Source organism: Sorex fumeus, unplaced genomic scaffold, assembly GCF_029834395.1.
Source record: "Sorex fumeus unplaced genomic scaffold, SorFum_2.1 ptg000045l, whole genome shotgun sequence".
NCBI lineage: Eukaryota > Metazoa > Chordata > Mammalia > Eulipotyphla > Soricidae > Sorex > Sorex fumeus.
The window spans coordinates 13,652,775-13,668,221 of NW_026606102.1; the positions used below are offsets into that span (position 1 = coordinate 13,652,775).

At 53.0% G+C, this 15,447-nt stretch overlaps 1 protein-coding gene across 1 annotated transcript in view; it reads left to right on the forward strand.

Moving 5' to 3' along the window:
- The first annotated feature begins 1,503 nt into the window (after positions 1–1,503).
- Positions 1,504–15,447, forward strand: part of NDC1 (NDC1 transmembrane nucleoporin) — a 61,261-nt gene continuing 47,317 nt past the window's right edge. Inside the window, exons 1-4 of the mRNA XM_056122215.1 lie at positions 1,504–1,537; positions 5,234–5,781; positions 10,247–10,367; positions 14,556–14,657. Of these exons, the coding sequence (XP_055978190.1) occupies positions 1,504–1,537; positions 5,234–5,781; positions 10,247–10,367; positions 14,556–14,657 (805 nt within the window). The remainder of the gene's footprint in view (positions 1,538–5,233; positions 5,782–10,246; positions 10,368–14,555; positions 14,658–15,447) is intronic.

Here is a 15,447-nt window from a genome sequence, read left to right on the forward strand (position 1 = left end):
CATGCCGTTCCCGCCTTCCCTTCCTTACTCTCCCTCAAGGTAGCAGGTCTGTAGCTTGTTGGAGAAACATGTCAAGATGCCAAGAAATCATGAGGAACCTAATATTGGTCTCTGCTGCAGTTTCTGACAGTAGATTTCCAGAAAACAACAACAAAAAAATTCTTTCAAATGGGAGTCTTGGAGGATCTTAGGTTCTATTATTTTGTCTTTAATTGTGGTTCCTAAACATCTTTTGAGGCTCTGTTATTTCCTGAGGGAAGCATCTGAGAGAGCCCCTAGGTCCCAGGATGAAAGAAATGGTGATGAGGTGTGACTTGGGATGTAATGGGGCGGGGGGAGGGGGGCAGGCTCATGGTCATTAAAAAAGAGCAAGTTATAATATTTTAACCCCATCCTTTGAAATTTGTTTACATTGAACAAAATTAGCCTGAATCAGTGCTCCCTCCTAAATGTGCACGAAAACTCATTTCAGATAAAAATGAACAAGAGAAAGGGTGGTGGTCAGATACTTAATGGTAAAAGGTAAAGGTAAAGGCCCTCCCGTTGATCATCGATTTGCTTGAGCGGGCCCAGTAACGTCTCCATTGGAGACTTTGTTGTTACTGTGTTTGGCATATCGAATACGTCACGGGGAGCTTGCCAGGCTCTGCCGTGTGGGCAAGATACTCTCGGTAGCTTGCCGGGCTCTCCGAGAGGGGCAGAGGAATCGAACTCGGGTCAGCCATGTTGGCCGCTTGTAAGGCGAACGCCCTACCCGCTGTGCTATCCAGCCCTTAATGAAGTTATTACAAGAAAAGGGGATAAAAAGGCAATGGACAAGTCACGTCCCAAATGAAAGCATTCTGGAAGCTTGACTTACATAAAATCTCTCATTTCTTGTGCTGGAGCAATAGCACAGTGGGTAAGGTGTTTGCCTTGCACGCGGCTGACATGGCCAACCTGGGTTCGATTCCTCCGTCCCTCTCAGAGAGCCCGGCAAGCTACTGAGAGTATCTCACCCGCACAGCAAAGCCTGACAAGCTCCCCGTGACGTATTCAATATGCCAAAACCAGTAACAAGTCTCACAATTTGTTGTGAGACGTTACTGGTGCCCGCTCAAGCAAATCAGTGAACAATGGGAGGACAATGCAGTGCTACAGTGCTCTCATTTCTTATTTCACCATATATTTCTAAGGCTAGTGAAGAAAACAGACCAAGAAAGCTAAGAAAATCACAGACTAGAATCAGAAAGTAGAAACGAAGAAACAAAAGTCCAGGAAAGCAGAAAGCAGATTCTAAAGAACCATATTTTGCATGACAGATGATGATTTAAGAGAACAAAACAGGCCAAGAAGGAAAACATGATTTCCAGAATGGGATAAGTGAAATTAAAAAAAATTCAGTAATACACAACTCCCCCATCTAGTTTTTTTGTGCTCCTACGGAGCTGTCAGTACAGTGAAATTGGGAGGTGTCGTGTGGCCGCGTATGTGGCCGCATGCTTCAGGAACTGTGGGATGGGGATGAGGCAGCTTTGGCGTCTCTTCAAGATCGTTCGTGAGCTGTGAAGCTGGCCCATTCACATGGTGGGGGATGTTGTTTGTGTGTGTGTGGGGGGGTGTTGGGCCTTTTGGAAAGGGTGAGAAAATCCGACTGTCATCAGACTGTTTTGGTTTTGGCTTTTGAGCCTCATCTGGCATTGCTTAGGGCTTACTCCTGGCGCTGTACCCAGGGATCACTCCTGGTGGTGCCTGTGAGACCATGTGGGGTGCCAGGGATCCAACCCTGTCAGGTACATGCAAGGCAGACGCCTCACCCAGCGTCCTATCTCTCCAGCCTAGCTTGCTCTTTCTTTAACCACTGGCCTTGCTCTCCCCAAGGGTGTTTTGCCAACAGGATTGCTCCACTATATCTGCATTTTCTCTCCTGTTGCTTTGTTTTCCATTTTAGTCTGATGATTTCCCAGTAAACACAGAAATAGGGAACAGAATCTGCACCTCATGTCTCTGTTCCCTTACAGTCACATTTCACATTGCCCCCAAGTCCTTACAAGGACAGAAGCTTCCCGTTCAAACCAACACAGGAACACTCTGAAGCAGCCCTCCACCCTCAGGGTACATGTCAGTCAAGAGGCAGTGCGCCTGGGTGGGACCCCGGAGGCTACACTTTGGAGGAGACCTCCAGGAGGTTGTGACATAAAACATCTGGGACCACACTGAGGAGATGCTGCTGCACTGGCCTCACTGACAGAGAACTGTGCCTGTAGCACATGGACACGCAGCCAGGCTGACTGGAGAAGAGAGGAAAGAAGGAAGGAGGGAGGGAGGAGCTCAGTCATGAGCCCAGACATACATAGACAGCTAACTTATGACAAAGGAGCCAAGGGCATAAAATGGAGAAAGGGAAGTCCCTTCGAGAAATGATATTGGGAAAGGGCTGGAGCAGTAGCACAGTGGGTAGAGCGTTTGCCTTGCACGTGGCCAACCCGGGTTCGATTCCCAACATCCCTTATGGTTCCCTGAGCACCGCCAGGAATAACTCCTGAGTACAGAGCCAGGAGTAACCCCTGTGCATCATCGGGTGTGACCCAAAAAGCAAAAAAATAAGGTATTGGGAAAACTGGATAGCCATAGACAGAAGAAGGAAATTGCACCCTATCTCACACCATACGCAAAAGTCTGAGAGTTGGTACAGGGGTTAAGGCACTTGTACTCCATATGTCCTACCCTGGTTCAATCTCCATCACCACCAATGGTCTCCTTAGCACTGGAAGGAAAGAAGAAAGGGAAGGAGGAAGTGAGAGAGGACTCAGGGAAGGAAGAAAGGAGGGAGGGAAGTAGGTTATTCTAGGACTTTCAAGTCTTTTTTAGGTCACTGCATTTATTGGCTGACTTTCTGGGATTCCAGGCAGACCAGGCTTTTTACATTAAGAATCCCAGTAACAGCAGTTTAAAAGTAACAGGATTTGGTTTCTTGCCCATGTTACATGCTCCCTGCAGGTTGCAGGGAAATTATTTATTGTCCAAGCTGCCACCATCTCAAAGAGGGCAGGTTACTGTGTCACTGCAGGGCGTCCTGGGGCAAGAACTCTCCCACGTGTGACTGAGCCTGTCCCTTCCAGTCACAGCAGCAGTTGTCCACACAGTCCCCAGGACTGCCCAGGACCCCGGAGTGCCAGGAGGGCTGGGTGCAGACAGGTGGGTAGGAGAAACAGCGCCCCCTTCTTGCAGCCCAAAGACTTCCAGAGGGTACCACCATGGAGCCAGCTGAGTGGCTCCCCTCAACTGTGGCCTTGGGAGCAGGGTTCACACCAGGGCTGTCTGACTCCGTAGGTCTGAACTATCCCTGGGTAAACCCCAGACCTGCTCTTTTCCTGGTCTTGGAAACCAGTCCCCAAGCAGCCTTGCCTTTGCCTCCTGGCCTCCTGGTTCTGCCTTTGTGTCATCAGCACAGAGTTAAACCACACTTGTAAACAACCCAGACCAGTTTAGAGGGGAGAACTCCCCCCAGTTTTTTTAGGGGGTACGTTTATTAGGGATAATACCGTGCTGGGGGTCAGTCTGGGCTCCGGTGCATGCAAGGCAAATGTCTTAACCCTCTATATGATGTCTCTGGCTCAAGCACCCTTCTGGTGTCCTGATGGTGCTCTGGGGGAGTGTATGAAGTCCTGTGTGGGTTTCCCACCAGAAGGACCCTTTCTTTTCACTGCTCCTCTCCTTTGAACACAACCCTGAGAAATAGACAGGAGAAGACAGACACACCCACCAGACAGCCAATAAGGGGTACAGCCTGGCCAAGAACTGGGGCATCAAAGGGAGGAAGAGCAGAGCCGTATTTTTATTGTTGTTGTTTTTTGGGTCACACCCGGCAATGCTCAGGGGTTACTCCTGGCTCTGCATCCAGGAATTACTCCTGGCGGTGCTCAGGGACCATGTGGGGTACTGGGAATTGAACCCGGGTTGGCTGCGATGAAAGGCAAACGCCCTACTGACTTTGCTATTGTTCCAGCCCCCCCGGAGCCATATTTCTAATTCTCTGAGTCTTTCAAATTTCTCCCCAAACCATCGAGTATGATTTGAGAAATGGACTCAGGTTTATCCTGGGGTCCGTGTGCACCCCCTCCCTCCTCCGTGCTCCCTGCCATGTGTTTTAGATTTGGTTTCTGCCTGACTCATCAAAAATGCTGTTTCACAAGAGACTCTGGGAAGCTAAGTTGCTGCCCACCGAGCTTTTGGAAACGATTCATCACATCTTATCAAGACTCAGCCGCCCCTCTCTCAGAAGGACCGAACTAAACAGGGTACAGATGCGGAGAAAGAAAGGTTTCTGCCACCCTCAGGCCTTAGTCTTTTTGCGGGCTGTAAAATGTCCAGGACTACACAACCTTGAATGCCTTGATATGGAAACTTCAGGAAAGGGATGACTTGTTAAAAAATATTAGGGCAATTTGGAAACCGAAATTCCCACCTCCCCATGCCTTGTGGCTGCTCCAGGTTGGAGTTGGGATGAGGTGGGGAGAGTGTACCTGGTGTGCCCTGGGTTCAAGCTCTGGCACCGCCTGATCCTAGAATACTGCCACGCCCTTGTGGCCCCACTGCTAGGCTTCCTGTGCACCTTTGGGAGCAATCACTGAACAGAGAGTCAGGAGCAGTCCCAGCACTGCTGGATGTGCCCCCCCCAAAAAAATTGGTGGGGGAAGGTGAATGTTGAGCATCTGTAATTGGGTATTAAAATCTGCTTGATCACTTGATATCCCGTTACTCTTTGATTTGCTCGAGCAGGTGCGAGTAATGTCTCCATTCATCCCTGTTGCATGCTAGCGTAGCCCAATGGCATCTGCTCGGTCTAGGAACACGAAGAGCCTCAAACCGATCTGCTATTATGTCTAATGCTATCAGAGAAGACTTCACTTAGTGGAACTCGATGAGTTTCTAATTGCGGGAAATATTATATTCGTATACTTTTTTACTACACTTTCCCAACATCTCCACATGTTTTCTTTAGGTTTGTCCTCACTTTATGGAAGAAATAGAGGCTCAGAGGTCAGGCTCTTCTGTCTGCAAGTGACGACCTGGGACTAAAAACTGTATCTTGGGAAACCCGAATTCACCTCTAGGGAAAGACACTTTTCAGTTTCAGTTAAAATTAAGGAGTGCCTTTGTGAAGGGCCAGAACACCGTCCGATTTCACTTCCGGACAGTCCATGGGGTAAAACGGGGATAAGGGGGCACCTATCGCGCCAAATCTCACCAGCGTCGATTGCCAGCCAACCAACCCCGGGGCGGGGCGTCTTTGGGCGGAAAGACTACGATTCCCAGCACGCCACGGGGCGCCGCCAGAAAGACTCCAACTCCCGGCGTGCAGTTCTCCGGGCCCCGCGCCCCAGAGTGCAACGCGCTCCGCTTCCCACGCCCCGCCGGGCGCCGGGAGGGCGCGGGACTACAGTTCCCGGCATGCAGCGTCGCGTCCGGTGCCTGGCGGTCCGCTGGACCCTGCTGCGGAGGGGCCTCCTGGAGGAGCGGGTGGCGGTGCTCGCGGCGCAGGCCTCGCCGGGCCACGTGTCCGCCGAGCGCCCCTGGCCTCCCGGGCCCGTGCGGGCCGCGCCTCCGGGCCCCGCGCCGCGGCCGGGGCCGCCTCCCGCGCAGGCGGCGCCGAGGGCAGCCCCCGCGGGGTCCTCCCGGGGCCTCCCGGGCTTTGAACGGCCGTGGCGGGCGGGCGCGCCGCCCCCCGCAGCCGGCCGAGTGCGGGCCGCCATCGCCATGGCCGCGGGTGCCGGCCGCCCGCGCGACCTGCTGTGGCGCGTGAGTGTGCGGGGCGGGGCGGGGCACGCGGGTCTGTCTGGGGGCGCGCGGGGGGCGGGGCCCGGGGCACGTGGGTCTGGGGGCGCGCGGGGGGGAGGAGCCGGGGCACGTGGGTCTGGGGGCGCGCGGGGGGGAGGAGCCGGGGCACGTGGGTCTGGGGGCGCGCGGGGGGGAGGAGCCGGGGCACGTGGGTCTGGGGGCGCGCGGGGGGGAGGGGCCCCGGGGCACGTGGGTCTGGGGGCGCGCGGGGGGGAGGAGCCGGGGCACGTGGGTCTGGGGGCGCGCGGGGGGGAGGAGCCGGGGTATGTGAGTCTGGGGGCGCGCGGGGGGGGAGGGGCCCCGGGGCACGTGGGTCTGGGGGCGCGCGGGGGGAGGAGCCGGGGCACGTGGGTCTGGGGGCGCGCGGGGGGGAGGGGCCCCGGGGCACGTGGGTTGGGGGCGCGCGGGGGGGAGGGGCCCCGGGGCACGTGGGTCTGGGGCTCGTGGAGGGAGGGGCCCCGGGGCACGTGGGTCTGGGGGCGCGCGGGGGGGAGGAGCCGGGGTATGTGAGTCTGGGGGCGCGCGGGGGGCGGGGCCCGGGGCACGTGGGTCTGGGGGCGCGCGGGGGGGAGGAGCCGGGGCACGTGGGTCTGGGGGCGCGCGGGGGGCGGGGCCCGGGGCACGTGGGTCTGGGGGCGCGCGGGGGGAGAGGAGCCGGGGCACGTGGGTCTGGGGGCGCACGTGGGGGAGGGACCCCCGGGGCACGTGGGTTTGGGGCTCGTGGGGGGAGGGGCCCCGGGGCACGTGGGTCTGGGGGCGCGCGGGGGGGGAGGAGCCGGGGCACGTGGGTCTGGGGGCGCGCGGGGGGAGGGGCCCGGGGCAAGTGGGTCTGGGGGCGCGCGGGGGGGGAGGAGCCGGGGCACGTGGGTCGGGGGCGCGCGGGGGGAGGGGCCCGGGGCACGTGGGTCTGGGGGCGCGCGGGGGGCGGGGCCCGGGGCACGTGGGTCTGGGGGCGCGCGGGGGGAGGAGCCGGGGCACGTGGGTCTGGGGGCGCGCGGGGGGCGGGGCCCGGGGCACGTGGGTCTGGGGGCGCGCGGGGGGAGGGGCCCGGGGCACGTGGGTCTGGGGGCGCGCGGGGGGAGGGGCCCGGGGCACGTGGGTCTGGGGGCGCGCGGGGGGGAGGAGCCGGGGCACGTGGGTCTGGGGGCGCGCGGGGGGAGGAGCCGGGGCACGTGGGTCTGGGGGCGCGCGGGGGGGGGAGGAGCCGGGGCACGTGGGTCTGGGGGCGCGCGGGGGAGGGGCCCGGGGCACGTGGGTCTGGGGGCGCACGTGGGGGAGGGACCCCCCCCGGGGCACGTGGGTTTGGGGCTCGTGGGGGGGAGGGGCCCCGGGGCACGTGGGTCTGGGGGCGCGCGGGGGAGGGGCCCGGGGCACGTGGGTCTGGGTGCGCACGTGGGGGAGGGACCCCCCGGGGCACGTGGGTTTGGGGCTCGTGGGGGGAGGGGCCCCGGGGCACGTGGGTCTGGGGGCGCGTGGGGGGGAGGGACCCCGGGGCACGTGGGTCTGGGAGTGCCAGGGACTCGGGGCACGTGGGTCTGGTGGGCTCGCGTGGGGAGGGGCCCCGGAGTACTTGGGATTGGGGGGGTTGACGGGGGTGGGGCCCCGGGGCACGTGGAGCTGAGGGGCTCCCAGGGAGAGGCTCCAGGGCATGTGGGTCTGGGATCTCGTGGGGGTTTGAGGGAACTTGGGAGGCACAGGGAGGGGGCCTGGGGGTCTCGTGGGTGGGTGGGGGACCCCGGAGGCACTGACGGGGGTCCTGGGGGGCCGTGCGCCTGTGGTCGCCCTGAGCGCATGCTGGACACAGAGCGGGACAGTTAAGGAGGGCAGCAGGCCAGCGGGTCAGCGGGGAGGAGGTCCTGGGGGGCTCAGTTTTCTGCCAGGAACACTGGGGCTCAGTCCAACAAGGGACTTACCGACGGCCTGATGTGGGGCGGGGCAGGAGGGTTCCCGATGTGCGGGATGACCTGGGGGTGACGGGCACTCTGCTACGCCCAGAGGGATGCGCAGTTGGCATCTGCCCCTGAGGACACTGCCCCCCACCTCGTTACTCACCCCATTTTGGGGGGCCTTAAGTCTTTTTTTTTTCTTTTAAATTTTTATTAGTGAAACACCATGAGGTACAGTTGAGACTTACAAATTTCTGTGCTCGGGTTTCAGTTACACAGTGATGGAGTACCCAGCCCTCCACCAGTGCCCATTCTCCACCACCACAGATCCCAGTATCCCTCCCACCCCCCATCTCCCCAGTCCCACCCTGCCTCTGTGGCAGGGCATTAAGTTTCCCTTGTTCTTTATCGCTGCGATAGCAGTCGCCTGGTTCTGGAGAGGGACACCAGATGAGTTCAGCTCAGTGTTGCTTTGCTGTTAGGATATTGAGGCAAGAAGGAAACTCCTGGACGGTATTGAACAGAGATGTTACTGGAGGGCCCGTTGGTTAGCCCTTCTTTCCCTGCAGTCAGTCCGCCAGAACCCGCACCCCGTCTGTCACTTACTGTACTTTGGATACGGCTCACCTGCCCCCCGACCTTTCCCGGTGTTGCTGTCGCTCCTCATATACAGTGACTGTCATCCTTTCTGGGACCATTGTCAGCTGTTTGAGCTGCTTTGCTCCTTTGAACCCAGCTTCATCATCAGTTTTCCCTGGCAAATCCAGTGGTTATTTTCGTCCTTTAAAAATTGTCAGTATCTCATGGTGTTTCACTAATTACAAAAAAAGAAAAAAAGAAAATGCTGCAATAAACTCACAGAGATGCATTTAAAATCGTCACTATCTGGGCTGGAGCGATAGCACAGCGGGTAGGACGTTTGCCGTGCATGTGGCCAACCCCAGTTCGATTCCTAGCTTCCCATATGGTCCTGTGAGCACTGCCAGGAGTAATTCCTGAGTGCAGAGCCAGGAGTAGCCTCTGTGCATTGTTAGGTCACAGTCACAGTCCTCCCGTTGATCATAGATTTGCTCGAGCGGGCCCAGTAATATCTCCATTGGAGACTTTGTTGTTACTGTGTTTGGCGTATCGAATACGTCACGGGGAGCTTGCCAGGCTCTGCCGTGCGGGCGAGATCCTCTCGGTAGCTTGCCGGGCTCTCCGAGAGGGGGCGGGGGGAATCAAACTCGGGTCGGCCATGTTGGCTGCCTGCAAGGCAAACGCCCTCCCGCTGTGCTATCGCTCCAGCCAGAAGTCCAGGAGTTCTGGGCTGTAGTGCGCTATGCCGATCGGGTGTCTGCACTAAGTTCGGCATCAATATGGTGACCCTCCGGGAGCGGAGGACCACCAGGTTGCCTAAGGAGGGGTGAACCGGCCCAGGTCGGAAACGGAGCAGGTCAAAACTCCCATGCTGCATTGTTAGGTGTGACCCAGAAAGCAAAAAGAAAAGAAAAAGTGTCAGTTATCGCCTGATTGATAGTATAGCGGGTAGGGGGCTTGCCTTGCTTGCGGTGAACCCAGGTTCCACCCCTCTTACCCTGCCAGGAGCAACCCCTGAGCATTGCGGGGTATGGCCCAGAAACAGAAATCAAGGAGCTCCTCAGTATCTCTTCGTGGACTCACTCACTCATTGGAGTGTTATTCCACAGGGTGATCATATGATTCGGATGGGAATGTAATGGACACGAGTGGCCCATTGAGAAGTGCATTTCTAGGTCAGGAGAGAGAGCACAGTGGGCCCGGGGTTTGCACTGCACGTGGCCAGCCTGTTCAATCCCCGGGACCCCATGTGGTTCTCTGAGCACTGCCAGCAGTGATTCCAGAGCACAGGGCCAGAGTAAACCCTGAGCACTAACTTTAAGAAGTGCATATCTGGGGCCCAAGCAATAGAACAGCAGGTAGGGCGTTTGCCTTGCACGCAGCCAACCCGGGTTCAATTCCCAGCATCCCATATGGTCCCCCAGCACTGCCAGGAGTAATTCCTGAGTGCAGAGCCAGGAGTAACCCCTGAGCATTGCTGGGTGTAACCCAAAAAGAAAAAAAAAGTGTATATCTAATAATTGTGAGCACAATTACAATATATTGATCGCCCATGTACACAGCCTTTACATACTGGCCTATCCGTTAAGTAAGATGAGTGCAAGCTGCTGAAAATAGTTTTGTTTGGTCACACCTGGCAGTGCTTTGGCCAACATCTGGCTCTGCGCTCAGGGATTACTCTCGGTGGGCTCAGGACCGCATGCAATGCCAGGAATATATCCTGGGTCGACTCCGTAGGCAAACACCCTACCTGAAATCTTAAAAGACTGTCCTCACCCCAGTGCAGTAGCTAGTGGAGCCCCCAAGTCTGCACTAACGCCGAGATTCTGTAATGGTGGAACTACTTGGGTCTCTGTGTGTATGGCTGTGATCTGGGTGTGAACGTTTGATTAGCAGCCGCTAGAACAAGGTAGGATTTGCATAACTGAAATACATGGTTGAGTGTTTCTGCTTCATTTTAGGTCTTGGGCTGGAGGATAGTCTCAAGTATTGCTTGGTCAGTCCTGCTGCTGCCCATCCCCGCCGTCTTCTATATACTGCTCAGCGGCATCGATTTATGGCATCCGATACAGTGGCTGTCAGGTGAGTGATGCCCAGCTCGGCGAAAACAAATGTCAGGCGTCTGCTTCTCAGCAGAAAAGCACACGTTGTTTTCATACTGTCTTAAATTGTTGCCTGTATTGACAAGATTGTGGTCATCTTATTATTATTATATTTTTTGGCTTTTTGGGTCAGAAACACCCAGCGATGTTCAGGGGTTACTCCTGGCTCTGCACTCAGGAATCACTCCTGGCAGTTCTCGGGGGACCATGTGGGATGTCAGGGATCAAACCCGGGTTGGCCGCGTGCAACGCGAATGCCCTCCCCGCTGTACTATCACTCTAGCTCCTGAAGTAATTTTAAGGTAATTTCATTCCTCCCCCCCTTTTAAAAAAAAAAATTAGGGAATAGAGTGAGTCTCATCGAGCAGGAAGAGAAATGGTGATGGTGCTGGGCATCTCCTCCTTAACACATGCCACCTATGCACTATATGAGATTCTCATTCCCATGTATTTTTTTGAGGTCACGTGTGGCGGGTGCTAATCCCTGCTCAGTAGTTCAGTGAAACATTCCTCGTGCTACTCACAGGACCAAGTGCTGTCCGGACTTGAACCTGGGGCTTGCAAGCATGCAGAGTACACACAGTAATGAGAGAGCACATGAGTGAGCGCTTGTGAGCAGGCTGTGTAGGGCAAGTGCTCTAACACTGAGCTACATCCCGGACCCCATAATGAGATTTTAATTGTTACTTATTTGGATTTTTGGGTCACACTCAGCGATGCTCAGGGGTTACTCGTGCTCTGCTCCGGAATCACTCCTGGTGGTGCTCAAGGGACCATAGAAGGTCCCGGGACCAAATCTGGGTTGGCCACATGCAAGGCAGTGCTTTTCTCACTGTCCTCTCCCTCTGGTTCCTATAATGAGATTTTTTAAACCTGTCACAGACAATTTTCACTGGCATGAAAAGATCATTAGAAGACCGCCTGCTATATTGTGGCTCATAAGAAAGACGAGAAGAGATTATACAGAAGAAAGAATGAAAGGCTAGGGAACACCAAGTTAAATACAAAGGCTGAGATGAAGGAAAGACTGGGGCAGGCTGAGTATTTCTTAGAATCCCTGGAGACAAAATGAAACGACTAAATTCATTGACATCTGGCTTGTTTCATGTTAGCTACTAGTGGCTTCTGGTTATTGTCCATCTACGTATGAAAGCATCGTGCTAAATACTTCGGATCATTCTCGTTCCTCCGTTCTTTGCCCCCGTGTAAGGCGGTGGCAGCCCTCCTGCTGCTTCGACGAGGACCCAGGGCCTAGTGCAGATGCACAGCTCGAGAACAACTGAACTAGGATTTGAGCGTTGAAGTCTCTGATTTCAAAGCTTGTTTATCCACTATGCTTCACTAGAATTAAACACTAATTAAAACATTTAAAAGAAAGATGTTGCCAAAATAGGTTTTAAAATTTTTCAAGTCTTGACTCAGACAAAGAAGCATAAACATTCTTAGAAACCCTTTTGATAACAGTACATTATTATCTCTTGCTCTGTAAAGTGAGGACCGTGTTGTTAATTTAGTCTTTTATAAGAAAATTCTGGGTCAGAGCGATAGGACAGCAGGGAAGGTGTTCGCCGTGTACACGGCCCACCTGGGTTTGATTCCTCCGTCCCTCTCGGAGAGCAAGCTATTGAGAGTATCCCGCCCGCATGGCAGAGCCTGGCAAGCTCCCCATGGTGTATTCGATAGGCCAAAAACAGTAACAAGTCTCACAATGGAGATGTTACTGGGCCCGCTTGAGCAATTGATGAACAGCGGGAGGGCAGTGCTACAGTGCTATAAGAAAATTCTGATTTTGAGGCCAAGGGATTGCGTAATAGGTAAGGCACTTGCCTTCCATGCAGCCAGCCCAGTCTTGATCCCTGGCACTACATATGCTCCCTTCCCACGCACTGCCGAGTCCTCCAGAAGGAATTCCTGAGCACAGAGCCAGGAGTAAGCCCTGATCACGGCTGGTGTGGCCCAAAACAAACCAAAAAGAAAATGCTCGTTTTCAAGGTATTAGAAACTGTGCTTTTGGATTTGGAGATATTGCCACTAAAAAATTAAAATCCCGTTAAGTTTTGTTTTTGGTCATAACTGGCCCAGCATTCAGGAATTATTCCTGGTGGTACACAGGGGAACATACGGGATGCGAGGGGTTGAACCCGGTTGGCAACGTGCAAGGCGAACGCCTTCCCTGCTGTCCTATCGCTCTGTCCACTGCACTGTTGCTGCGGTCCCAGCTTCTTGCCATTTCGTGGTCGGGGTTGGTCTTGAATTTGGTTTCTGTCATTTCCATCGAATGTGCTCGTGTCTTTCAGCTTGTTCCCCAAAGCCTCTTTAGGGAAATCGTACTCTTGGCTTGGTTCATACTGTAGTTCATACTGGACCGAGCTCTTGTTCCTGTAGTGTATTAGAGTATCTTTTAAAAGGCCCAGATGTTAACATCAGACAAAATACAGTCACGCAGTGACTCGGTGGTGCTCGGGTTTGGATGCTTCATCCGTACTCTTCATTAGTTTTGGTCAATGAGTTCTACTTCCGAAAAGTTGGTGGTGTTCATTTTTATTCACAAAGCGTCCTCATTTTCATTTCTCTTATGTTTTGAAATTTTAAACTTTCCGTAATTTTGAAGTGGAGTTTTGGTTGTTGACTTACTCTGAAAGGTGAACGTGTCGGTGTCACAAGAGGTTGCTGTTTCAGATTCAGCTCATTTAGATTTAGGAATTGCACCGTTTCCAGAGATGTTACTTTGACTAGCTGTAGGGGTAGGCAGCATGTATAAAAAGAGATCTTCCCTGAATTCATAGGAACATGGAGAAAAAATGTAGGGAAATGTAGGCAGAACCCTCCATGACATTGAAGCTGAAGGCATTTTCAAAGATAAACAAATGGGACTACGTTAAACTAAGAGGCTTCTGGAAAGATTAACAAATGGGACTACATTAAACTAAGTAGCTTCTGCACCTCAAAAGAAACAGTGACCAAGACACAAAGACAACTGAAGAAATGGGAAAAATTATGCTCGATATTAACCCCTAATTTACCCATCTGATACAGGGTTAACATCCGATAAATACAAGGCAGTGGTAAAACTTCACAATAAAAAAAAATCATCTAACTCCATCAAAAATGGGGAGAACAGAAACTTCCTCAAAGAAAAAATTCAGATGGCCAAAAGGTACATGAAAAAATGCTCTGCATCACTAATCATCAGAGATGCAAATGAAAACAGCAGTGAGATGTCATACCACAGACACCAATACACATCAAAAAGAACAAGAAAAACCAGTGCTGGTGTGGATTCTGGGAGAAAGTAACTTTGTGATTGTGTATCTCACAGGGGCTGGAGAGATAGTACAGTGGGTCGACAGACAATTGCGTGCAGGCAACCCACCCAGATTTGATCCCTGGCACCCCATATGGTCCCTTGTATAATTCCTGAGCATCACTGTGTGGCCCAGAAACCAAAAAGAAAAAAGAGAGACATCTGAAGAATATTGTTTACATTTGAAAATAAATTTTGCTAGTAGATGGCTAAATGTGGCATTTCTGTTTCACATGATGAAGTATGTTTGCATATGGTTGTATTTTGTCTGATGTCAACATCTGGGCCTTTTAAAAGATACTTTAGGGGGCTGGAGAGATAGCACAGCGGGAGGGGTGTTTGCCTTGCACGCGGCTGACCCTGGTTTGATTCCCAGCATCCCATATGGTCCTCTGAGCACCCCCAGGAGTAACTCCTGAGTGCAGAAGTGCAGAGCCAGGAGTAACCCCTGAGCATCGCCAGGTGCGACCCCAAAAAGCAAAAAAAAAAAAAAAAAAAAAAATACTCTAATACATTATAGGAATAAGAGCTTGGTCCAGTGGTTCATACTTTAGTTCTCAACTTGATATGCATTTGCTCCTGCCAGTGATATGTATAAATTTTTAAAGGAGAGGTAACAAAAGGTTGTAGGACCAGGAAGACAGTGCAGATATTAAGGCGCCTTAGAAGCCAGGGACCTGGTTTGATCTCTGGCCCCAGAGCACTGTCAGGAGTGTTTACTCAGCACAGAGCCAGGAGTAAGCCCTGCGCATGTCAGGGTGTGGCCCCAAAACAAAAACAAATTAAAATTTCACCTGACGTTTACGCTTTTTACAGTATAGAGACTTCACTAGATGACTGACTAATTTATTTCTTTCGTTTTAGATTCTTTCAGCGACCTTTATAGCTCCTATGTAATCTTTTACCTCCTGCTGCTGTCGGTGGTAATAGTAGTGATAAGTATTTTCAATGTGGAGTTCTATGCAGGTGAGTTTTCAAGCGTTAAACACCTTAAAAATAGCGAAACTAATTTTCCCAGGGGCAGGCTCCACATTTTGTGTGTGGGTCTGTATAACAGAGGCAGCATTTTATGTCAGAGTTAAAAAATGTGTGGAGAATTACATTGAATGTCTTATCTTAAATTTTATGAGTATTAATGTCTATTCTAAAACAATACTTAGCTTTTTTAGAACAAGTCTAAGTCATTTCAGATACGAGGTACCTCGAATTGCCAAGTTCACAGACAGGAAGTGGAGTGGCTGCAGGGATGAGGGAGTGGGGAATTCTTGTCTTATTGGTCACTGATACAGCTGGGAAGAGGGAGAGTCCAGAGACGGACTATAGTGACACATAACAAGGTGAATGTCCTGATGCTCTGCACTTAAAATTGGTTGCAATAGGGGCTCGAACCATAGTCCAGCGGGTATGTGCTTGACTTGCGTGCAGCCAACCCCGGTTTGATCCCTGGTACCCCATATGGTTCCCTGAGTCTGCCAGGAGAGATTCATGAGCTCAGAGCCAGGAGTGAGTCCTGAGCATCCCCACGCGTGACCCAAAAACCAAAAAAGAAAAAAGAGATAAAATAGTCAACTTTGTATATTTTGCCACATGCTGAGAATCTAGATCTTTTGAATGTTTCACACAAATTGTGGTTCAATACACGCATTATAAAACAGTGCTTTTGTGGGCTAGGTGATCAGTACCAGTGATTTCTTGGGCTTGTTGCAAATATCAAAGCATAATTCCATGAGGCTGGGGCTATGCTTTGCATGTAGGG